The sequence below is a fragment of the Aphelocoma coerulescens genome, chromosome 3 (assembly GCF_041296385.1).
Source record: "Aphelocoma coerulescens isolate FSJ_1873_10779 chromosome 3, UR_Acoe_1.0, whole genome shotgun sequence".
NCBI lineage: Eukaryota > Metazoa > Chordata > Aves > Passeriformes > Corvidae > Aphelocoma > Aphelocoma coerulescens.
In genome coordinates, this window is record NC_091016.1 from 34,749,883 (window position 1) to 34,775,883 (window position 26,001).

At 37.6% G+C, this 26,001-nt stretch overlaps 1 protein-coding gene across 2 annotated transcripts in view; it reads left to right on the forward strand.

The window, feature by feature from the left end:
• The window catches only part of RBKS (ribokinase), a 72,560-nt gene that overhangs the window by 1,839 nt on the left and 44,720 nt on the right, over positions 1-26,001 (forward strand). Inside the window, exons 2-4 of one of the 2 annotated variants that reach the window (XM_069009801.1) lie at positions 11,256-11,369; positions 17,716-17,848; positions 23,157-23,220. In XM_069009801.1, the coding sequence (XP_068865902.1) occupies positions 11,256-11,369; positions 17,716-17,848; positions 23,157-23,220 (311 nt within the window). The remainder of the gene's footprint in view (positions 1-11,255; positions 11,370-17,715; positions 17,849-23,156; positions 23,221-26,001) is intronic. The other variant, XM_069009802.1, reaches the window with a different exon arrangement.

Genomic DNA, 26,001 nt, shown 5'->3' on the forward strand with positions numbered 1-26,001 from the left:
TAAGAGCTGTGGAACTGATCTTGACGTTATGTGTGAATGAGCTCTCAGATGCATATGACGTTGCACTGAAATGTAAAACATGGTGCTCTAACCTCAAGACATTCCTTTTCCTGTCTGTCTAAAATGTGGGGAAAAAAGTAATCAGAAAATTGTCTGCCAGTTTAAGCACTGCTGACAACTGCAGCTTTGGGCTTTTCTTGACACTTAAATGAACAAGAAAACTCCTTGCTCCTTTTTTTTTTTTTTTTTTGGCTGCAAGTTTGATATGCTAAAAATGCAGTCACTTATTTGAAGGCATATTAACTGGCCATACTGTAACCAGAGATTACACCATGGGCTGGAGTGATAGATGCTGTTACACTGAGATTAAGTGGCTGAAGAAAAGCCATTTCACTTTTCAGTGAGCTGAGAGGGTTTCTTAAAAGTGTACAAATGCTATCACAAGTATATATGTGACTCACCATTATTAGTTTCTGCTTTAAGTAGCAGTGAAGGGCTTTTTATGAGTGATAAGATAACCTACTTCAGCTGAAAAAGAAGGGATGGCTTCATTCTTTCTGTTACTAGCACAGGACTTCGGGCACTTAATGAAATAAGAAAAATACATGAAAATGTGTTTAAATTTAGCTGGCAACAGTTTAATCTGACTAAAATTTCCACATAGTACCTATGTAGACAGTGTTTAAATGTATCCTGGGTTATGAAAATCTGGGTAAAATTACCGGAAAGTACTAAGCAGTAGGTTTGATTGTGCCTAGGTGGAACAGGAAACTATAAACAAGCTTTATGAAATATAAAAACTGCCAGGTTGGGGTTAGGATTAGGTTCCAGGAGCATAACTCTTGACTATCTTTGTATCTGGGATTTAGAGGGGGCTGCATAGTCTAGATTTAAAGCTGTGGTTCATTTCAGCGGGAATGAAGGAGCATCAGGTTTTTGTGGGTGTGTCATTTGTGCTGGTGTTTCTGTTTATAAAAGACACGGACAGCAGTGATCATGTTAAATGCCTATCACCCATTTGGAGGAGCATGAATAAATTTGTGAGTTACACAGAGGAAGCCGGACACATTTTTGTGCACATTGTGTTTAATGGGCATATTCACCACTCAACACTAAAGCGTATCTTTCTTAGAAGATAATAATATTGATTGAGACTCTGCCAGAGCTAGACAATGCTGTGTTATAACTTAAACTGGTAAAATACCCTGTTGGCCCTTTAGGACACAACCTTGGCCCTCTGTCTGGAGAGCTAGAAGCTCAGGGTCAGACTTGAAATGGTGGTAGCAAACTTTAAATGTTAAGCATTCCCAGGTCTGTAGAGGCAAGGTACAGAAAAGCTTTAAGCCACCATTGGACGTATCGTAGCCAGATTCACCATTAAAAAAAGTTAGCATATAATGTTTTTACTCAATACAGTAAACTGATGATTTAAAGAAGTGTAACCTCTGTGTGAAATGGAAGTGTACAGTTTGGAATGTGCTGAATCTTACATAATGGCCAAGACAGAAAAGGACAGGAGCCTTTGGTTGAAGACAGATACGCAGATGTAATTCTGAGAAATAATCAAATTCAGAAGAAAGGGTAGCATGTCTTAAAATTCTTGTAAAAGGAAGGGGCCCAGTGGTTTGCTTTTGAAACACTGTTCTCATTGGAAATTCTTTTCTCATTGTCCTGTAGCGCTGCAGTGGCAGAATGTGGGTTTTCTAAAGTGAACTTCATATGATCAAAACAGCCTCACGTACATACATGCAGTAAACCACACTCTTCTGGCTTATTAGGACCAGGAGCAAAACATATTTGTGGTCACAATCACAATCAACGCTTCATTGGCAATAGCAGGCAATAGTAGTAGAAAACAAAAACAGCATTATTCTGTATGATCTAGATATCAAACCAGACGGGTAGCATCCACAGTATTATTTAAATAGTTTCTCTTCTGACTCATATTTGCAGACTGGTCGTGGCATTGGCATTTTAATTCATATTAAACCAGGACAAGACTAAACATATAAACCAATGAGAGTCAGACACACTAAAACAATTAGAATAAACAGGAGAAACTTTGGCATGGCAATTGAAAACAGCAGAAGCATAGAATAAAATGTAAGATGGAAAAGCAGTCTTTGGATAGTCACAACAACAGTCTTTCAGTTTAACTCAAGAGAATGACACCACTGTCCAAATAGTGGAAAACTGCATTTGCAAGAATGTTCAGAATTTCAAGTCTTAGTTTTCTGCGGACATGTTTCCTCTCATCACATTTCTTCACTCCCTTTAGGGAGTAGAACTAAAAGTTCTGCTTCCAGCCCCCTTGTTGTAACAACCACCGTTAATAATTACTGCAAGTACTGAGCCGATTGACTGTAAGCATTCAGCAAGACAGAGAGACAAGGCAGAGAAGCACTGAGCTCCATGCAGAGTAGTGTGTTGCTGAACTGCAGTGGACAATGGTGACAAACGCACATCAGTATTAACATCCCAAACACATCAAATCCTCTTTGCTAACTAAGCACAACCTCTGCTTGGGCCAAATGGCAAAGGTATCTCATAAGTGAGATTCTATGTCTTCCTTTTAAGTCTCTAATGGTGACTATTGTCTGCTGAAGTGCTGAAATAAATGGCTCATTGGCACATTGGCACATTGGAAATGTCCATGATCCAAAACTATGTCTGTACTTTCTTTTTTTAAAGTGCAGTATTTGAAACAATAATTGCAGACTTTTTTTGGTGGGAATGTGAAGAAGGAATTTTCTTACGTTTCTTTTGAGTGATCAGAGGAAGTCTCGCATATGACTTCATTTTCTTCTTTGCTTTGTTTCCAGATCTCACACATATTCTCATTTCCACCGTTTCTCATGCATGTCACCAACTTTTAATGGTTTTGTCTTGTTTTGATATTTTTTTCTCTTCAGCTTCTCCTAGCAGCAAAGTATTCTAGAATCCTTCAAATCCATTTCATTTGTGTTTTTGTTTTAATCTGTAATGCTTCCCCTGCAGCAGCCACTCCTCATTCTAGTCAATCTGCCATTGCCAGCAGCATGGGAAAGCACAACTGTGAAGGAATACAAGCTTAGTCCAGCAGAGGAAATTAATCTTTGGATCCAGTGAAAGACATCAAGGCAGGAGAGAATGTGTCATCTGTGAACTGTTTCATTTATGTAATAGTGAAAAATCTGGGCTTGATTTCAGACCCAGTGCTGTCTGCCCCTTGTCTTCTTCTCTGACCTAGCAAAGTTTGGGTGCATATTAAATGCAGGATGTACAGACTCAGCATTTGATTGTTTCTCTAAACATTTAGGTTCTCTGATTTTAGAGAACCTAAATGTTTAGAGAAACTCCTGTTTGCCTTCTCTTGTGTGGCAGGAAGAAAGCTGTGTCTTGGAGGCCCAAAAAGAAAAATGGGATAAAAATCAATTTGATGAAATCTTCAGTAATGACATTCAATAAGAAAATTGTCTTCTGTGCGTATACAGCTTTTGAATATCTCTACTGGCCCAAACACTGCTGATACAGGGCCTGATCCAAGCTCATTCGTGTCAAAAGAAGCTTTTCACTGCTGCAAACTGAAATTGAATTGTGTTCTTCCAGCAAAATCTGAGTGATAGTTTATTTTAGGGTGAGACACAGTTTAACAATCTAGAATGTTAAAGGTGTTTGGTGTTATACCCCAGACTTGAAAAGCTTCCAACAAAGTTCCTCTAACAAAAAATGACAAAATATTGAAGAGGGAAAAAGGAGGGAAAATGTCTGCTTGGGTGCTTCTTAAATCAACACAGAATAACTAGGGCAAGGCCACCAGGGACTTTTTTTAACCCATTACAAGGGCTGCATTTGCAACTAAGGTTATGAACCCCAAGCAAGAGACAGTGCACCATTGATCCCAGCTGGCACCTTCTGAAAGAAACTGTTGTTTGTGCCACAGAGGATGCTGTGGGCCCTCTCTGAGAAGGACTGGTGGTGCTAGAACACCTGCTCAGCCCTTGTCTTTGGCTCTTATCCATGAAAACAGGTTTTTTCCTCTGCTTCCTAAATGGAAATGTGGAAGTTTTAAAAGTCTTGGGAAATATGAATGTGAAACTGGTCACACAATGTCTTTTAAGCACAACAAAAGTGTTGCTTCCTGGATTCTATTTAATTGATATGAAGACACCTGCCCTTTCATTTGGTGTCTTCATTTTGTGTTCTACGCTACTGTGTACTGTAATTAGGTGCTGTCTTTACTCCAGAGGCAATTCCATTTCAGCAATAACTAATATGCCTCTTGTTTTTTAGACTCGTTTACCTGGTTAAGTTTTAATAGTAAGTATTTAGTAGTGCTTTTGAGCTAAAGAATACCCCTTGTGGTACTACAGTCAAGCCGGTACTGCATGAATCCCAGTCACCAAGAGCAGCACTATTTGCCCTACTGGGCATTTGGAAAACATTTTGTAATTTAAGGACGAGAAGAAGGGCAGTTTGCTTTGTAAAAAGGTAGGAATAAGTAAAGAGTATTGGAGTAAGTTATTAAAAGGGGCAAAAATATTAGGAATTACTAAAGGTTTTACTGCAGAAGGTGTGAAGAGTCTATCTATAGAGTTGAAGTTGAGATAAAAAGCAGGGAAACTACAGTCCCTAATAGTGACAGGTCCCCAGTTGTCCAAAGGCCCCTTGTTTTTCTGCATCTCTGTCAGCTCTGCCTGTGTTCTTGCTTTCTGCAATTTTCTCACATGGCTGCATGGCAAAATTCAGGGAAAAGCTCTGTTTTAGTCCTGCTGTCTTCTCCCAGCACAGTATTTTGGAAGATAATGGCACTGAGTGAGTCCTCTGTTACCTCCTCCTTCCCATGAATGAGTTCCCAGCTGTCTGCTTCTGTTCCTACCAGCTGCAGTGTCTGGTCTGTTTAAGTTTGTAAATTGCTTTGAGATCCTTCAAGATAAAAGGTTCTTCTTAAGTGAGATCACTATCGCCTTGTACATTTCTCCACTCCCTTTTCTCAGTTCAAGCTTCTTTTCTCATCTCAACTTGGGGTCCGGCACAGTACTCAATGTTCCCAACTCATGGCGACACAAAGCTTACACACAAATTTCAGCTTCCAATCCTTGAGTTGTTTGACGCCTCTTAGAGTACTTCAGAGCTGAAGGTTAAATATATGTATTTTCCTGAGCTGATGCCAAAATGCTTAGCACTTGCCACACTGAGATCGTACTGCTGCATTTGCGTCTGACTTCATGTTATTTTGTGTGCTTCAAGAGACTGTGGAGTTCTCTTCCTCCCACTTCTGAAGTACTTACTCATTCTAGGAAGCATTCCAGCTACAATGTTGCTCTGAGATCCTACACTGTATTCTCATAGCCATACTTTGTTCATGTTCTTGTGGTTAAACTGTACGCCTGTCAGGGCAGGGATTTGACTCCTCTGTGGTGTGGTGAACTTACAAAGCGGAACCCTGACAGGTTCAGAGGGCTCTCTGTTCAAAGGTTCCTAGGTAGTAACACAGTGTTTGGGCAGGAGAACCGTATTTCTGTTCAGCTGCAAGTCTAGTTGTTGTCTCCATCTTCCATAGGTTAAGTGGCTAGTAAGAGAGTTTTTCACTGTGTAGTACTTGTGTGTGTTTATTCCCAATGTCATTCACATTCCAGTGAATTTTCCCTCTTTCCTATGAAAGTGAGGTCATCTTAAACCTGTGTTTATGATATTGCAGTCATTTCCATGGCAGTAGACTATGATATCATCAGTGGAGGATTATGCCTTTCCTATGTGTGTTAGCAATTAAAAATTATGGTTTGTGAGATAAAACTAGTATTTACTAAACTTTTAGCTTTAGTCCATATTAGGCTGGGAAACTCTTGCTTAATCCTCTAGAGAGTTCACTTGGGTAATGGAGTAAATGAATCTAGAAATATTTTGATCCTAGCAGGTGATACGTTTTTGGGGTGTATTTTCCTAATGAGAGAGGAAAATCAGCTACTCCATCTTGTTCTCTTGCCTGGCCAAGAACACTTGTATGAAACCCAGTGGTACGCCTTATGGTTTTGTTATTCATAGCTACCTAAATGTTTGACTTAAAGATTCACAATTTTCTACTCTCATTAGAATGTCATTTTTCACCTTTGGAGGTCAGTAAGCTATTAGACACTACCCACAAAAGTAAAACAATGCAACCATTAGTCTTTTAATCTTTTTAGTGGGTGCCCTATTTTCCAGCTATCAGTAGCTGAATCTCTTTGTTGAACCTTCCTGAGCATGTACATGCTTTCTCATGGGCTGGTGACAGCAGAGGCCAGTTTCAACACCATAAGCAAAAGAAAATTCATCCATTTAAAATGTAGAGTCCAGTGTTAGAACAGTTGCTAATGCTGCAAGATGAGAGTAGTGGACTCAAAACATAATTTAAATCTTCCCTTCAAATAGTTAAGAATCTTTAAGCCAAGGAAATAGACTTTCCTCAAAAAGAGTGTGAAAAGAAAGGGTAAAGACATTAGATGAATGTTTGTAGAGAAAGTACAACCTCAGTCTGAGTATTGCAACATAAGACAAAATTAATAGTAATTTTTTGGTAATGTAGTTTAATTTCAGAAACACACTGCACATTTCAGCCTGTCTGTTTTCCCACCTAACACAACTGAACTCTCATAAAATATCTCTGTCAACGATCTGGGTAAGATCATTGGGAAAAAAAAGTCAAAATGGTGTACCCTAAGTACATACATACTTGCATGTGTCCAGTTGCACAGAAAGTCTAGGATGTGAAAAGGTTCTTCCTGAAATTCTTACCATATGAGTGACTACAGCAGAAAGAAATTGCTTTTCCCATTGTCATTCATTGAAATGGAACCAGGCTGGAATAAAAGGATAGGCAAAATTATTGTATGTATTTTTTGGAGACTAAAATTACTAACGCCATAACAGACCTGGCTCTTATTTACTAGCAAAATACAGTCAGGTGATGTTACAGCAACCTGCTAAGCATGCATCTTCCCTATCATTCTGCTTTCCTTCTGAGGCTTCGTCTGTCTCTGGAAAACCCAGAATTGATATCTCTGTTGGAAGAAAATGAGAAGTCAGGAAGTAAAATCATTGTGATGAGGGAAGAGGCTGTTGGGATGACAGCTTATTTACCAATTGTCCAATATCACTGTGAGAAGGGGTTTGTGTTAATTTCTGCTACAGAAAGATGCCATTTTATCTCAGTAATGCTCTGTAACATATGGCCATTGCTTCACATTATAACACTCCACTTTACAGAGAGCACAATGATTGCCTTTTGCTCTCTGTAGGGTTCTTAGCAGCTGAGCAGTTCCAAGTAAATAGCATGGGAAGCAGCAATACGCTGGGCACTAGCAGAGTCAGTACTGCAGGGCATTCCTTGGGCTTCTGCTATATCCTGTGATACACATTGAATATTACATTGTGTTGTGAAAGTATCTATAATTTCTAGCCCAAATAAGTACTTTTACTATATAACTTCCAGTTTTTTAATTATTTGGTTATTGTCCTACTATTACTGGAAATTGTTTTTGACTATTTAAAATAAAATGTGTCTTGCCTTTTCAGTCCGGAGGTGTCTGACATGCAGGATTCACTACAGTCAAACGAGAAGTTGTCTAAAGGAACTCCTTAGAAAATATTTGTCACAATAAACAGGTGTTAGGCACTAGATTTTAACACCCAACACAGAGAATATTGTATTTTCTCCCCATTTGTGAGACACAGAATGGTGTGATTAATACTCCGTTCTTTCTTGTTAATGAATTACTCGCTGGCTGTACTGTTAATGGAAATAACCATTTTCCTAGATGCATTTCTAGACATAAATATCTTCGGGTGAATTTTAGTACTCCTGACAGTAAAGAGCTGCTGGCACAAATCAAAAGCTGCAATAAAAATCCTACAGAGTCAACGGTAACAAATTTGTGTAAAAACACTCTGGGCAGGCATATATATTGTGTTGCCTCTAGGAACTGTCTGAGCTGTTCTTTCCATAGAAGCTTACCAGTAAGGTTTTGTTTGCTTGTTTTATCTGGCTCCACTTGTTAGCTCCTATATCAAGCTGCAATAAGTTATTTGATGCTGACATTCTGGTTCCCTTGAGGATCCTTGTACCATATACTTGGAGCCTGAAGAAAATACAAAATTACTTTTCACTAGTATGTTGCCAAAGTAGGTGCAGCTTTGTAGAACACGTTGATCTTTGTGACAACTAATTATAAAATAAGAAGGTGGTAATGTTCCCTGATACATCAATGTGCTCTCTTCTGTATTTTATTCTTTCTTCTTTCCATTTCTGAATTTAGTCCTTTTTTCCTCCTTTGTTTCCTGCGTGCCATCAATAGCATGTCATTGTTGAACCATGAAATTTCCTCTAATTTGCTTTCACCTCTTCTTCTTGTCCTTCTACATCATGTTCTTACAGTGCACTTCTGTATTGCTCTTTCCCTGTCTCTCATAACTTTCAAAAATAACTTTTGTGTCCAAAGAATCATAACTCCCTTTCATTAATTTATTCCATCCATCACTTGCTATACTTCCTGCATTTTTCAGATCCCTGTTTACACAAAATGCATAAACCTTGATAGTATAAACAGCAGAAAGAAAAAAACATTGGAAAGAGCTGAAAATAAAGGATAAGCAGATCAAGTTCAGTGGAAAGACTGGCATTTTCCTTGTTCTCAGCAGCAATGAGATTGAATATTCACTCCTTCTAATTGTCTGATGCTGTTAGTATTATTCATTGGGAATATCCTGTTAGTATTGTTCAATCATTTTTAAAATTCATTTTCATTTTTCTTTTTCCCAGAAAGAACTGAGTAAAAAAATGACCTGTTGAAAAAAGCAGTTGGTGGTTTTGTTGGAACTCATATTACTCCATATAGAGGCAGCAAAAATGTGCAGTTTTTTCTTCAGTTTTTATTCCCTGTTGTTCATTAAATTCTGTGCTTAAATGGAGGCACAGGAGTTGTCTGTTGGTAAGCATCAGAAGCCTGGGTTATACAGAATTGCACTTTTCTTTCTGATATTTAGGGGTCTACCTTTCCCAAGAGAGCTTAAATTGTGAAAAAGGTAAAGGTACTTACCTAGAGAGGATTCCTAACTGTCACAGCAGAGTTAACCTCGGCCAGTGAAGCCCACACACACTCCCCCCACACCCTGCACATTGTCATCTTTGCCCCACAAGCCTTAATGTTTCTGTAATTCCAGATTTTAGTTGATGCCTTTATAATGAGATGGAACTTCAGAGAACACTTTAGGTAAGATAGTTTCAAAGTAAAAACTTGACCAAAAATTTATCCTGAAGTGGGTGAGCAGTTAGACTTGATGATGGTTGTAGGTCCCTGCCAACTGAATTATTCTATTCGAATCTATTCCCATATAATAAATATATTTAATTATGTTTATTGCTTTCATTATCTATGATACACTGAATAAGTGTATGTAAACAATGTCTTATTTTGCTTATTCTTTTCATTTGTGACCCATATGGATTCTACAGGAAGCACTGCACTTAAAAACTTGATAAAAAATATCATACTCGACAAAATTACTGTCCTGCCTATGAGCTTTTAGAACAACATCTTATTGAAGAAAATGATTAGCACTTGGACTGCACTGTACTTCATCTTGATGAGTCTGTAGTGAGAACACATCTATGATGTTTCTCCTAATATTATAGTTTATAAAGTGCAATATGCTTGCGTGCAAAATGCCAATACTTGATAGCGTGCAGGGGTTCTTTTTATTTTTTACCTGAAAAAGACTGACAGCAAGATTTTGTATAGTAGGTGCCCTGTTTTCTGTATGATAGTAAAGCAGAAGTACAGATTACTTTGTTGATTTACCAGCATGTAGAAAATCATGATGACAAGAACAAGGACACTGTGGCCTATCAAACGAACCATATTATTTCTACTTTGTTCCCTGTTGTCTGATAAATACTTTTTTTTAAGGAGGTATAGAAAAGATTAATGTTCACATGTCTTGTTTATCTTAATCTATCCTTGGGCATGTAAAGATCACTCTTTTCTTGGGTTGCAAAGGTTATTTTGTTTTGTATTTTTTTTCTGCTTTAGCACTGGTATTTCATCATGATATAATGTTCTGTTCAGCACAGGAACTGTAGGCTGCCTGCTTCAGTTCTGGGTGAGCACAGCCTGTTTCAGAGACAGTCTATTCTAACACTACTGTCAGATTGCATTGAAAATAATTATGTAACTGCCATTCCAAAAATAATGTAATCGAGAGACATCAATGAAGAACAACGTGGGAGGCAAATAAAGCTAGAGAGTAGCAATTCTGAAAATTTCCACAATCTTTCTTAAATACAAAACAGATGTTTGGTAAGAATAGTGGAATGTTTGCTGAGACGTAAATATCTGAAGATAGATTTATTTGAGTTTTAAAATCTCTTTAGAGCTTCAGCTTCAGAATTATACATTCCACAGATTATGAACTCATCAATGTTGTGCCACCTTTTCCCCAAATTTAACTGCTAGTGAGGCAATGTGTGAGGAAATGTTACAGGTTTGTTGTTCCATGAGAAAGCTTTTTATTTTTGGTAATTAGTCAAATAAATAATTTCTTTATGTTGAAGTTTTCGTATTCATAACATAATTTAGGAATTTTGATGTCTTGATAATACCATAATTTCACTGAAGTGCAGTACAGTGTACTACCGTAAATGCTTCAGAGCATTCATTCATCTGGATGCCTTTTTATTTGTTTAATCTTTTAATATCTAGGAGGGTAAGATCTGATTCTGCGCAAAGGGTCAACAAAATTGTTCACTGAAGTTCTTGAAGAGCTGTGGACAGCTGTTCTCATTCTATGTGTTACAAGTTTTGGTCTTTTTCACTTGAAGCTGTGATTGTACATAAAAGAAGATATAAGTCTTGTGGCCCTCCTACGTGTAGTCACAGCCATTCATTTAATTTTCTCCCTTGCCAGAGATTTTCTACAGTTGTTCCACTTCAGCTGTTTACCCGCTCAGTAATGAGATCTACAAACCAGTTTGTCTATTTATATATATCTATATATCTATTAATGTGCTTATATAAACAGTTTGTGTATTTATATGTTATTTGTATATATTTCTGTTTCGTAAAATACATATTTCCCCTGATGGCAAAACTCATTGAAAAGATTCCTGCTGCTTTGCACCAATTTATCATTCACTTGTTTGTGTTGTGGTAACACGTTTCTTGATGTAAAATAAAACTGATTGTAAAAAAACCCTCTGAATGGATGATGGTGTAAAGCTTTTGCATCTCACTGTGCTGCAGAGGGACTACTCTGTGTCAAGTGCTGTGCCTGATACCAGCTTGGGTAGTGCTTCTGCAGTGTTCATTTCTGTGGGGTACAGAGGGAGCCCAGACCATCAAACAGCCAAGCAATAGGCAAGTATTTGAATTGTCTGAAAATTTTGGTTTTTTTAAAAGAAAACCTTGTCATGCTCAGGGACATAAAAGGAAAAATATTAGAGATTTTCTGATTTTTAGGGGTTTTTCAGTCATTAAAGGTCTGAAGGAAGTCTACAAACCTAGAACCAGATTGCCCCATCTTTGAACCAAGCTGTAGTTAACTAAATTCCTGAGGTAGTCTCTTTAGAAATCTTGGAAGTTTTCTACCTTCCAATAAGATATTTTAGTGGATGATTAAAAGGAGTGAAAGCATAAATGAGTCAAGAACATCAGATTTTGAGAAGATTGTGGTCTTTTTGTCTCCGTGTTATGGGTACTTTCCCACAGCTTGTGTTCAAATCTTCAAAATGAAGCTAGACAAAACAGACCGAGGCTAAACCAAAATGTTAAGCCAGATCCCAAAGAGGTCTGAGACTTTTTCACCACAATGTTGTATTAATATTAGAGGCAAGAGCTATTCTCTTCTTTGTATTTGTTCAGTTGTGAGAATCATGAAAGGCCAGTAAATTGTATGTACTAGACAGTGACTAGTTACACCTACTCTAATCTCACTGGGATTTTCCCCATTCTAGGGAATTCCCAAGAGTGGAGAAAGCTAGTTTTGTTCAGTGATTCAAAGAGAACAGAATCAAAGCTAAATTCTAGAGCTTACCTTATATTACTTTTTATTAAGTCAGTTTTAAATTCAGTATTTCTGCTGCTATTTTCCTGCCCCTGATCATCTTTACCTTTCTTCAGGAATTAAAAAAAATCTGAGTGTTTCTTTTGATACTATTTAAATGACAGTAATTTTAGGCATTTTTGGTGATACTTAATCTAATGTAGAAATTCTCTTCCCCTCTGAGTTGCCTGATGAGAATATTGTTGGGGCTTTTTTAGAGAAAAATACTCAAGTGCTTTTCTGTTTTTCTGATGCATGTCATTTTTCTGAAACATACTGATACTCTCTGCTTTTCAATATATCTGGTGAGCTAAATATACTGTACTACTTAAGCAAACCTTAGCTACAGAGCATTAAGTGTTTTCAACACAAAGTAGTATCAAGCTCAATTTCCAACTTTGGCTCAGGACAGTCTGGCTGTACTGCTGCCAGCAGAGGCTAGCGGCTCCTGCTCCTCCCTTCACAGGCCCACCTTGGCTGCTGTATAATGAGTTGGATGAATTAGCTGATTCAAATGGAAATGACCCTTTGTACAAAAATGTTTTGAATTAGGAAGCTCTGTAAGCAACAAAAGCAGTGCTAGAGAAACAGTGGGGAAATGCAGCTGAGAAGAGGGCATGGCTTCACATCAGTCTATGCCAACAGTAATAATACATCTTTGTAGTTTTCATGTGTTGAAAACAATGAAAAAACAGTGGTTAGGTGTGAAGAATCAGAAGCAAACCATGATTAATTTCAGGATTAATTTATGCAAATTCTGCTTAATATACATCTTTCCCTTTCCCCTTCTTCATATTTTCTATCTCTGAATGTGATCTAGTCACTGCTTAGAGGGGAACTTTTTGAGAAAACCTAGAATACCAGGAAAGGTGCATTAATGACTCAGTACATTGTGCTTTCACCTCTGATTCAGTGCTTCAACACAGTCGTAAAGGGTTCTGTTCTGGTTTTAATGCCATCCCTCCAAAGGGATGTCTGTCTGAAAATGCAAATGCTAATCAGCTCTAGCCTCTAAGGGAACTCGTGGCACACACTGGAAGAGAGGGTTGAAGTTAGTGCAGTGGTAGAACTCTTATGTGTGTGCCTTTATTCATCCCAAACCTCTGAAACATAAGTGTATGTAAGATTCTTCGTTTGTCACAAAAAAATGTGGGCAGCATTCCTGTGTGCTTTACATTTAAATATTGTTTTGTAAAAACTCAGTTGAAATTCTCAGTGATTATATTCCTTGCTTGTAATGTCCAAAGTAAATCAAGATGTTTCAGTCTGAACTTTCCTCTATAAATATGATTGAGTAGTACAGTGCACAATTTGCAAAACACACAGTAATTTTATTTTACTTAGAATGTTTTGGGAGTTTTCAAGTTCAGTTTGCGGTTGTTCATAAGACATAAGAGCTCAGTATCCTTTGCAGCATTTATCCTCTCAAAGCTGAGCAGAATTTGTCATGTAAGCAAGGAGGAGTCTATTGAATAGTAACTTGGGTTTTTCAGGTCAGTGTTTTCAAATTACGTCAAAAGTTGTAAATGGCTTTGCAAAACATCTTATGTAACAATCCTGAAAGCCCATGTGACATTTTTTCTAATTAACTTATTTGGCCTAGTTTTGGAGTAACATTAGCTGTTTCATCACTTTTAGGCTATTTTGGGTGTTCTTTGTGACACCATGAATAAGCCAAGAATTTATAGGGTTTCTTAATCATACAGATTACTCATCACTGCCTGCTCATACCAGAAGCCTGAAATGCTCATTAAAATTGTCTGATGTGAATCAAAAGTTAGTATAGTTGCAGAATTAAATGATGAGAGAATACAATTATATTAGCAAAAAAAACTGTTTCATGAATACTGGTTTCAGTGAAAGTTAAAACTGTAAGCTTATATATAGATCAGTACTCCGAATTTGTTTCATATGGAAAATAAGAATAGGCTTCTGGAGTGGAGAATTGCTCTGGAATGATTGGCAATCATGCCTAAAATGAAATATGGTGAAGGGTTGGTTTGTAGGAAGCTACAGGAACTTGATGCATGTTCTTGCTTAGTCTGTTTTAGCCTATTTTAAAATTTGACTAGTTATAAATCCCTCTTTCAACTTGATCCTTTGCCCTTTGCCTTGTACCTTTCCATCAAAACAATAAAAAAAGGTCATCTCCCTGTCTTCCACAAGCTGTTTGATTCCCACAGGCAGTTGTTATGCCATTCTGCTTGGAACACTGAGACCGAAATTCTCATCTCACCAAGCCTGTTTTTTCACTAGTGAAATTATGATGCTTCCACTGGAGTTGCATGTTGATTCCAACATAAAAGAGAGACAAATCAAGCCATAGTCCGGCCACTGTTAAAACAATATTTATGGTTCAACTTACTTCTGGAATATGAACTCTGAGCAGTGGTACTAGGAGATGTGTGCTGGAATCACAAAGATTGTTAATCTTTGCTTAAAAATATATTAACTTTTTGTGGAAGCAAATTCTATTTAGAATAAACTATAATCTTTAAAAATCAGCCTAAGGAAGAAAAATTAATTGAGAATTGATGCCATTTTCATGCTGCAGAATTTAAATGAGAAGACAGTGCGAGCTGGTGGATTAACCTGATCTTTATTTTTGGTTTTGCCCCTGGCTTCTTGTGACCCAAGGCATGAAAAGGCAAAATGCCTTGACTAAGTTCCATACCCGCAAAACAGGAATAATGATGTTGTTCTGCTTTTTAAGGTGTAGTGATATGTGTGGATGAGAGGAACTATTCAAGAGCTGCTATTTGTACTTATTACCAAGGCTGGGTGAAACATCCTTCCTTACTGAATGGCACATAATTTTAGATGTGTATGTGCAGTACCCTGGCAGTGGCTGAAGAGGAGCTTCCTCAGCTGAGTTTTGTGGCCTTCATTCTCTGGTCCACAGTTGTCTCTACTTTGGCTTCCACTGGTGAAAATGGTGATAAATTACAGATGTTGCCATTAAGGAACATTGTTTATCTATTACTATTTTTCGATTCTCTTTATTGTTGCACCTTTTTCCCTAAAAGCGTACAGTTACTCGTTGGAAACAATTTCCTGGATGCTGCTGTGGCCAAACAGCTTTAACTTAGCTGTATTAGGATCTTAGCAATCCTTTCCATATATATATAAGGTAATAAGTATGTTTTTAAAAAGCTCTTGTATTTTTACTGAAAACGGTTTGAACATTTGCCAACAAAATGTTCCCGGCTCTGCATCTCTGGAAATGAGTGCTATGAGCTGTACGTGTGACTCTCCTGGGGTTTATCTGTGGCCACCCACACAAAAGAAACCTGGTAACTGTGTACACTATCCTCACATTAAAATCTGGGGTGCTGTGTCTCCGTTAGTGAGTCTACATCCCTACCTCTATTTTTTTGGAAATTGTAACTGCTGATGAAGCACAGACCTGTAGCAACTCCTTCAAAGCCAAAATCTAAATTTCTGGGAGTTTGGGGCTTGTTTGACTTTTCTAGTTTCATTTTAAGTTTTCTTGACTTTCTAATGATCTTAAACCTTTGGACTGATGAATGCTGAAATTGAAAATTAGAGGGAGAAAAAAATGTTTGCTTTTTCCTGAGAGTTTTCAGTAAATTAGGCTGTGCTCTGTCATTAGTTCTGTAAGATTCTGCAAACACCCATATGCCCCAGAAGGTGCAGCATAAGCTCAAAACGTAATATACACATACTCTTCATATCCTTTCAAAAAACAATCTGTAGTGATTGCCTGATGCAGAAGCATAGAATCATAGAACATTCAGGGTTGAAGGGAACTTTAAAGATCATCTAACTGCAACCTCTTCTGCCACAAGCAGGGATGCTTCCCATTAGACCAGGCTGCTCTAGGCCTTGTCCAACCTTGCCTTCAACACTGCCAGGGTTGGGGTATCCACAACCTCTCTGGGCAACCTGTTCCAGTGTCTCATCACCCTCACAGTGAATAATTTCTTCCTAATATCTAAACTTTTATTCTGAATTGGAAGGCTTGCGGTTTTCAATGAGTCACAGAATGGTTGAAGTTGGAAGGGACCACAGTGGATCATCTGTTCCAAGCTCCCTGCTCAAGCAGGGTCATGCTAAAGCACATGGCACAGGATTGCCTCCAGGCAGTTCTTGAGTATCTCCAGTGGGGGAGACTCTCTGGGCTCAGTCACCTGCGCCCAGGTTCTTCCTCGTGTTCTGGTGGAACTTCCTGTGCATCAGTTTCTGCCCATTCCCTCCTGTCCTATTGCTCAGCACCGCTGAGCAGAGCCTGGCTTCATCCTTTTGGCACCCTCCTTCAGATACTGATAAAAATTGATGAGGTCCCCTCTCAGTTGCATCTTCTCAAGGCTGTACAGGCCCAGCACCCTCAGCCTTTCCTCATAAGAGAGATGGTTCAGTCCCTTAATCATCTCTGTTGCCTTCAGCTGGACCTGCTCCAGGGGCTCCATGTCTCTCTTGTCCTGAGGAGCCCAGAACTCAGTTTCTGAATTTTAAAGCTGCTGTGAGATTTATTGGTAAAATGATGTTATAAATTGACAAACAGATCTCTTAATCTCTTAATCATAAGGATGGATTCTTCTGTATTCTTTTGGGCTCCCATTCCCCATGCTCCCTTTCTATCCTGCAGACTTCTGGAAATTGTCTGAGGTAACTGTTGTTGACTAAGCAGGTTGTTAGTACATCATAAAATGCCTTCCCTCCCCACGTGTTGTGAACTTGTTTGTAGCGTAAGAGATTTAAAAATTACATTTTTAGGCCTTGTACCTGGAATGCATGGCTTGAGGAGGCAGAAATTTTGGTTATCTGAGTTTTGGAAATGCATCTTTGAGTTAGGTATTTTAATAGAAATTACAAAAGTCAGGTAGTCTTTGCATTCTGAGAAATTCTTCCATACAGTCGCAATGGTGTCTTTTATTCCTTTCAACTTTTATTGGAGACAGCAAAGCATCTGGTAGGGTTAACAAAACTGCAGTTTTGTTTTGTTTTTTTCCAAAATGGAAATGAAACCAGAATACACTCCTGATGGCATTCGGCTTGTATTAGTGCATCTGGTTCTGGGCATCCATCCGCAGAAGGATGTAAATGTAATTGGACTGTATTCAAGGAAAAAACAAAATGCTGAGAAGTTGTAAAGCTTGATTTGTAAGAGAAAAACTTAAAAATGTTAAATATGTACAGTGTGCCTGCATGACAGCAGAGGAGAGGCAGGTTTTGGTAACGATTACAATTCTGAGGAGTGTGAACACCAACAGAGTGAACACTTGCTTAAGGATAGTTTAAGAAGGTATAATTAGATGTAATGGAATTAAATGAACTTGAGCCTAATGTTACAGTAAAAAAATCACATGAACAGTGAGACCTATAGATTTATGATTTATCTGCATTGAGTTAGCACTGGGAAATACCAGTCAGGGATCAGGTGCTTCTTCTGTAGAAACATGAACAAAAGAAATGCAGTCCCTCTCATAAGGGGACAGGAAACTTGACTGGGTGGCATATACGGAATAAACTCAAACTAATGGGATGTGGAGTAGAACCCTAAAAGGTCTTTTGAGTAGTTCTGAGTCTTATTGGCTGACTGTTGAGCAATTCAGGATTATAACAATTTAACTCTTATTTTGAAGATGCTTGTTATCTTCAGTTGCTAATGTATGTGAATATTGCTTTAAACTGGAATAGCCTTACTACGCGATTGCCAAAAGCTGGAGAAACTATCCTTGGACATAAGTTTTTTGTTGGTTTTGGTGGGAAAGGAGCCAACCAGTGTGTCCAGTCTGCTCGACTTGGAGCCAAGACCTCTCTCATCTGCAAGGTAAGCACTGACTTGCTGTTCGATTACAGCTGAACTGAATGTTCACGAAAATTCCAGTAAACCTTTCGGTCACTTACCAAAAAACTTTTGGTATGTTCTTAGCTTTTAAAAATCTTTCTCTAATTCTTTTTTTTTTTTTCTTATTTCAGCTATAAATTTAAGCATGGAGGAGGCTGTTTAAGAACACTGCCAGAACCAAAGACTAGTTGGCTACAGATCTGACAGAAATTGCATGTAGAGAAGGATTGCAAAACTTAGGTTGATATACCATGGAAAAGAGAATTGGGAAGAGTTAGAGATATTCAAAATTTAAGAAATCTTGATTAGGCCCTACTCTTTATGTTCCCCACTGTTACAGCGATCAGCACTTCATTGACAGTATTCAGGTTCTAGAAGCTGTGGTCACTCTGAAATTTACTTTGTAGATGATTAAAAATCAGACACTGACAAGCCAGTGACAAATTTTAGAAGGAATGTGAAACTTAATGCTTTGAGGGTTGAATCATTATGTCATTACTTGAGATTAAGATAAGGTGTTCGTATCTGAATTCTAGCACTGTTGTGTGCTATGGGATATTTTTGCTTACTTTTCTGAAACATCCGATATACTGTAGCTCTAAAGACTTGCTCACAGACCATTGGGCTGATTCAACTTGGCAGATGCTATATTCTTAAAATGCTTTTCTTTGATTTTTGTCATTAAACATTATAAGTTTTGAGTGATCATTACTACGGTTAAGATCAAATTTTTCTCTCTGTAGCCTTATTGTCTATCCTCTGCTGACTGTAGATGAAACTTCAAATTGACTGGACATACTTTGTTTTTTGCCATAGCTGGGGAGGATGCTAAATTTGTTGGATCATTGTCTGTCAAGGATTTTTTGAGAAGTACTGGAAACGTCTCAAAGAAGCCTTCCTCACTGTTTTTTCAATTCAATATTTAGACTAAACAATGTTAGCTATAAATTTAAATTACACCTGAAAGCATTTCTGTGGGTTATTATCACTAGTTGTTCTACAGTGTGGGTTTATGGGTTTTTTTTGGCAATGTTTGCGCTTCTGTCATATTGTGTATATTTGATCATCTTTGCATTCAAGAATGATCAGATTCAAGTACAAGATGAACTGGCAGTGAATTCCCTTCTAACATTTTCTGCTAAATGTTAAAGATTTTTTTCCATTGCAAGTGTGAATTTTGTGTTATTTTTTTTAATGGTCTAGGCTTTGCGGAGTGCAATGGAAACATACACATTCATAATAAAATTTAGTAGCTACTATATTTTCTAAGTACTTTTCAAAAACATATTTTTGCTATTTCAATAAAACCCAGTCTTCTTTCTTTCTTTCTTTCTGTCCTTCTTTCTTTCTGTCTTTCTTTCTCTCTCTCATTCTCTTGTTCTCTCTTTCATTCTGTTGTGTATTTGTTGGAGAAAATGTTAGCTTTTTTTTTTTTTTAATTTTGGAAGTTATTATTTAGTTTTTTAAAATTGCACTTTATAGCCTCGCAAAAAGACTATCTCATCTCATGGAAGTCTCATATACAGTCTTACATCTGCATAGGTTAATGAGATATAGTATAAAATTTCTCGCTGAATAAACTAAGAAGAATCTGGCAATAATGAGCTTCTACGATTAAATTATTTTTACTGCAACAAGTAATCTTAAGTATTTGGTGGTTCTTTAAGCTGGATTGCCCCTCACACACAGACTCTGTGCTTAGTAACATGCTTCTGTTTTGGTCATATTTCCCAACATTTTTTATCCAGGATGGGTGCAACAATTGGTTCTACAATCTGAAGTTCAGAAAATGTAATCACTATTAATACTAAAGGGACATTCCATTGGAGTGTGGCATCCTCTTAGTAGCAGTGTAATTTAGACAGAGGATGTCCTCAACAAGACTAGAGATAGACATCTCACATCAAGTGACAAGGAATTCTTCATACCTCAGAGCTTTAAAACACAAGAGCCAGTGACTGGTGAGGGTTTGAGAGAGAGAGTATTATAATGACAAACAGTTGTGACTAGAGATGCCACAGAGCGCTGTGGAATTTAATGTAAAAATTGTAAAAAAATGTTTAAAAATTGAGTTTGAGTAGTAGAAATGCAAAGTGTTCTGCTTCCTGCCTGGATGTCTCTGCAAATAGCCACTGTTTCTCAGAGTTATTGACAGGTGTCACAATAGCAGTCAATTTGCTCCATAATGTGAAACAATGTATTGATGGAATAGTTACAGAGAAATGCAGAGGATTCCTTTCAGGGCACACTAAAGGATCTAAGCAAATAAATTAATTTCTCAGGTTCATACAAGAACACTGTTGCAGTACTGAAAAATTAACATTGTTCTTGAGAGATTCCAAACTCCCCAAAATATTTTCTTTATTTTTGTTTGACCAATCAAAAAAAAAAAATCTGTTAGGCATATTAGAATAAGATGGTGGAGGGATGTTGGTCTGAAAGACATTATATGTGCTGAAAAAGGTCCTGCTTTACTTCTGACAAACAATTTGGAATGATTTTCACTGGACATTGCTGGTATTGCATATACTAAATTCTATTTCTAAGCCATGGCTGCATTTGATTCTTACCTAGAAACAGGAAGTGTTGTATTATCATGTTGTATAGTCTTTTCTTTTTAAATGATCCAAATTTAAGTTAAAGTGCTGTAAGATAAAGTCTCACTTTGTTATATGAATATAGCTGTATCTCAGATGCAGCCCAGAATACGATGGATATCTTCAATTGGTTTTTCTGTTTTGTATTACTGTCTTATGCTTGTCTTTAGCACCTGTTTAATTCCCTAATGACGAAGACGAGTAAACACTCTAAATTAAAAAAAAAACATATAAAATAAACAAAAATGATAAAGAGGTACATGGTTTTTGTTTTAAGTAATTTTCAGGTACAGATGAGTTTGATTCTTAAGCTGCTAGAATTCTAATTGCTATGATGCCAACCAGCTCCCTAGCTCCATGTGGAAAACATGATCAAAAGGAGGAAAAACCCAGACTGGAAAATACTGATGTAATTTCACTTATTCTGATATGCAAACTGTGTGACAATAATGCTTGTACAAGTGGCTTTTGTTGTTAAGAACTCAAGAAAGAAGAAATGCTATTTCAGCACTTAACAGTGTTTTGTGGTCAACAGACTAAGACATTTATTTTTCTGTTTATCCAATAGTCCATCTAGCAGAGTCTGTGCAAACACAGAAAATATTAAAAACAATGTTATATAATTTGACATGGTCAGTAAATATGCCTTTTATCTAAACTGAGTCTGATGCCCAATACTCATCTTCCTTGAGGGTAAAGCCTGAATGGAAAGATAAAGTCCTTCAAATGCACTAGGATTAACTGGGTTGGATGCTGATGAACTAACATGGAAAAAAGTTTCCAGAGGAAAATGACCTCCATGGATGCCCCTTGGAGGGCTTCCCTCCAGCACTGAGGGAACATGTCTTACTGCGAGCAGAAGTACCATGGCTGCTCTCAGCTTTTCTGACAGTTGAAAGGCAAGGGATGCCTGTCTGTCAGTCACATAGAGCTGAAGGAAGCTCCAGAGCTGAAGGAAGGAAGTTTCAGTTGAGCTTTTGGAAGAGGGTTATGAAATCGTTTGTTGCTGAATTAACTGAGCAGATCGTGATATTTATTGTAGAAGAATCATAGTAGCAAGGGAGGGAGAAGGTGATACCATCAGACAGGATGTATTCCAGAGCACAGCTGTTAGGCTGCAGAGGTGAGCACAACTCAGGTTTAAATTGCAGATGGCTGCAGTTATCCAGCCTAAAGCAGTCAGAAGATGCAGCTTCTGACAACCCTCCCTGTCTGGCAAACTGGGAGTAGTCAGAAATACAGAAATACTCTAATATGCAAACAATGAATAATACAGTGACCCAAGAAAATACTGGGTTGTTTGGGTTTTTTTCCATGTACTAGAGGAATGTTCCATCTGGTTAGACTATTCTGACCTTAATTGTTGTCCTCCTGCTGAAAGACTGGGACCATCCTTAATAATGCTTTAGAAAAAGCCCTTATAGATGTAGGAAATGGAAGTTTCAAATCATGGTTATGCAATCAAATATGTGAGGAGAAGAATCATCCATCTGTGACACTTTAAATTTTAGAATTCTGAATCATAGTGTTCAATTCTTGTGATCACTAGCCGGTACTCAGGCCTTCTCCATGCTTTCTGAAGGACTGAGCTCATAAATAGATAAATTTCTAACAACAGCTGGTAGAGGCAGCTGCTTTGTGCTTCTGGTAACCAAGCACACCATTAGCTATGTCATACTGTTTTATGAGAAGATGGATAATTGGTTAGGACTCTTCTAGACCCATAACCAGGATCTCGATTTGGCTTCTAATCTGAAAGACATTTCTTTTTCCTCTTGCAAAAATACTTCCTGTAGCATTGGGTTAGTCTTTGATACTTCTCAGATACACGACTCGCTCTTGGAATTGGGAGCACATGCTGAAAACAGGCTAAAAGTGGTGAATCAAAAGCTTTGTTGGCATTATAAATACATTGAAAATCCTAGCATGATATTAAGTGAGTTAAACTATTTTTTTTCTCCGTATACCTCATCTCCTTTGTTCAGCTTGTGTAATGTAACAAAAAGAAATTTATATTAGTCTGAATAAACAGCAAGCAGAATTGTTTTCAGCTAAAAAGATTAATTGAACTGAAATTACAAGCTTTTTAACTTGCTGTTAGAAAAACAATAGACCATAGCTTGACTCCCTAATGCGATTTGATCTGCTGTTGCTTGATAATGCAAACAAAAAATGTCGAATTTCTAAACAGTACATTTAGTACTGAGAGTTGTAGAAATTGGTAATGCTGTGTTTATTGTCACTTTCTATCCCATAGACGCAGTTTGATATTTTTCCACCGAGGTAGAAAATTCAGAATACAAACTGCAATTAAGAAAGACACCAGAACTGATGTCAATGCTTTCAATTCAAAGCTGAATAATTCAGTACATGTCCAGATTTTAAAATCCCCAGAAGTCTCAGTGTCAAAGGAGCACAGGGATTGTATGAGGATGAAACTTGAATATAGAAACATGGGTGTTTGTAACAGAGGAGGAGAAAACTGCAGAACACTGTTCTTATTGTTTGCTAATACTATTAATATATGTGTACTATTATTTCTTAATTTATTATTTGTTGATTAATAAGGCAAAGGGCTTCAAGACTAAAAGTGTTGTATTTAAATTACGTTAGAGCAATTGGTTGTCTAAAGATGGTCTATCTACCCTCTCACCTTTCTGTAAAGAAAACCCATTCTTTTATCTTTTGTATAGGTTGGGAAAGATTCCTTTGGCAATGATTATGTTGATAATCTGAAGAAGAATGGTATTTCTACAGGTAAAATGTTACTTTAAAATTTATTTTTAAACTTTAAAAATTGGTAGTGGAGGATTTTTTTTTCTTTTGGCCTTATTTTACCATTCAAAACTGTAAATAACTATTTTGATACAGCTGGCAAGAATTTAATGAATATGAGAGAGAATCTTGAGACTTCTGAAATCAGCTGTACCCCTAAAATTAAAATGCAGTGTTATTACCTCTAAACCTCAGATGATTGCATCAGTGCAAGTCACCTGAAGATAACTTGCTGTTATGCAATTGTTTAGTCTGGCATTAATGATGATAGTGCCTGGTGAGAAATTGAAAAATTCAGTCTGATTATTCATTCTCAACTTCACATTGTAAGAGGAGGGATGGAGTGGAATTTCAATGGTAAACGCAGTACATTTCACCTTTGCTTTGTGAACTGACCCGTGCAGTCATTTCAGAGACTGCAGCTGATGTTAGCACACATACACACAAAAATCAATGTTAAAAGGCTTTCAGAAAAAGGGAAAATTAAGCATCCACAATATTCTGTTATCTTTGCACCTTTGTAAAACCAATTCCCTCTCTACTGTGTGCTGCTTAACTACATGATCACATTTTTGTCTGCATGACTCTTGTCTCCTTCAGGGTGGACAAGGATGGACAAATGTAATCACTAGGTGGCAATTCAATATTCTGTTTTTCTCTTCTGTTTAATGTGCATCCACAGGCTTAATCTACTGCATTATTCAAATCCTGCCTTAAAGAAAAAACTATCAGTATTTTATGGGCTTTTTTATTATGCTTATCAGTGTAGCATCTAAATATTTCACAAATGTATATATAAGTTTATTCATTGTGTATCTTTCAACTTAGGCAAGAAACCAAGTAAGGATACCATAAAAACAGTGTCTGTTAGTGTACAGTTCTGAATGCCTCCAAAGCATGCCTACCTTGTGTCTTTGATTGTGTAAATAAAACAATTATAATGCATAGCACTTAATTAAAATGCATATGCCACAAAGAACCATGTTTTCTGATTTAAATGATTGATCTTACAATCTTAACATGAATTTTTAAATAGTCTTTATAGCAGCAAAAGAAAAATGTAGGGGAAAAAAATTCAGAAACTCTATCATATGGCAGTTCATTGATACTGTGAAAAACGAGGTTCACTCTCCCGTGAGAATTTAAAGGGTTTAATATAAAGACAATAAGAGACACATAAAATAAAGCAAAGGGGTAACGGCCGGGTGCCTTGGCGCTCTGCCAAGAGCACACCTGATGCTCGATGTTAGTCCTTTTTATACCATTTTTACTGTCTGTTCTCTATTAATATTCAAACTTTTCTTGGAGCTGTTCTGCATGGCCACTCCTTGGTTCTGCCTTTATAGAGCATGCGTATTCTTCTGCCTTGTGGTTTTATTTCTTTTGATTCTTGGGGTTGGGCTTGCTAGGTAAGAGTCGATGGTAGGGTGGATCTCTTAATTCTCCAGACAGTCAGGGCTGATGGCAGCTTTGGGCCTCTTTGCCCCCCGGGCAGAGCGGTGATAGCGGCTCTCGGACTCTCCTGGCCGCCCCTTCTCCTGGCGGAGTAGCCTTTGGGCCCTTTTGTTCCCTGGACAAAGTGTTGATTAGCAGCTCCTTGGGCCTCATCCTCTCTTCACTTGGAGGTTATCTTACTTGCTCACACTTGCTAACATTCTTGCTAAAAAGAGAGAAAACTACATCCACACAGCAAAAAGCATTTCTAACATTATATAATATCTACCTTTATACTTTGCGAGAAGCCAATATTGTAATATATGCTTATAACAATACCTAGGTAGATCAGTTGAAGGATTGGAATGTTTAGGTCCAAGGTACCAATTTCTCCTGGTTGAGAATATCTCCGAATGGTGTTTGATTGTCAGCTCCTACGTTGATCAGCCCTGGAGAAAAATAAGATATATTGCTGGTAAGGCTGATCCAGGATCCTAACTTGTATTTCAAGATCTGAAGGCAAGGGCGATTCAATGAGCTTTTTGCTCAAGATGGTCTTATTTCTATCATGGGCTTTTCATTCTCATTTAATCCTTTTCTAGCATATCCTTGTTGTACATAAGGATACTGAGTACTGGATAAAATCCCTGGTATAATGCCAGTTCTGCCAGCTCTCATATCTTGGGTCCTCGTTGTATGTCTTCTTTATGTTGCTCTTCTGTTTACTAGCATATCAGCATACTCCTTTTCTTTCCAGTTCAAATCTTTTTTGTAATTTTCCCCTTTCCCTGTCTTCTTGTCTTCCACAACCAACCAGCTGCCTGTGCTGCTCAGACCATTTAGGTCTTTATTGATTTGTTGTTCCCTTTCACACATTTGGACCAGGCAACTTGCTGCTCATGCTGCAAGAGCATTGAGAGTACAGAAGGCACACATTCTCTGCTTTCAATTCCAGTGTGCAGACAATTCATGGTGAAAAGAAGCTGTAATTGCAAGGGAAGTTCTGCTCTGACCCTGATAACTCTGAGCTAGACAAGGGTACCTCCAGGGCAAGTACCTGCAAGACTTCAGCAAAACCAAATGAGCATGATGTAAGGTGTTTTTCATCCTTGTTCAAATTGGAGCAGATTGTTAAACTGGCCACAAAGGCACATCTTGAGAAAGAAGCCCACTTTTGCCCAGCATCAAGTCCACGTTCTAAAATGTTAGAACACCAGAGCTCCTTAAACAAAAGGTTACCAGAATTTGTCTCAAATGGAACAGTAGATTTTTCTCAAATAGAGTTCTTGGGGAAGAAAAAAGAAACCCTTAACTTCGTGGTCAGTTTTC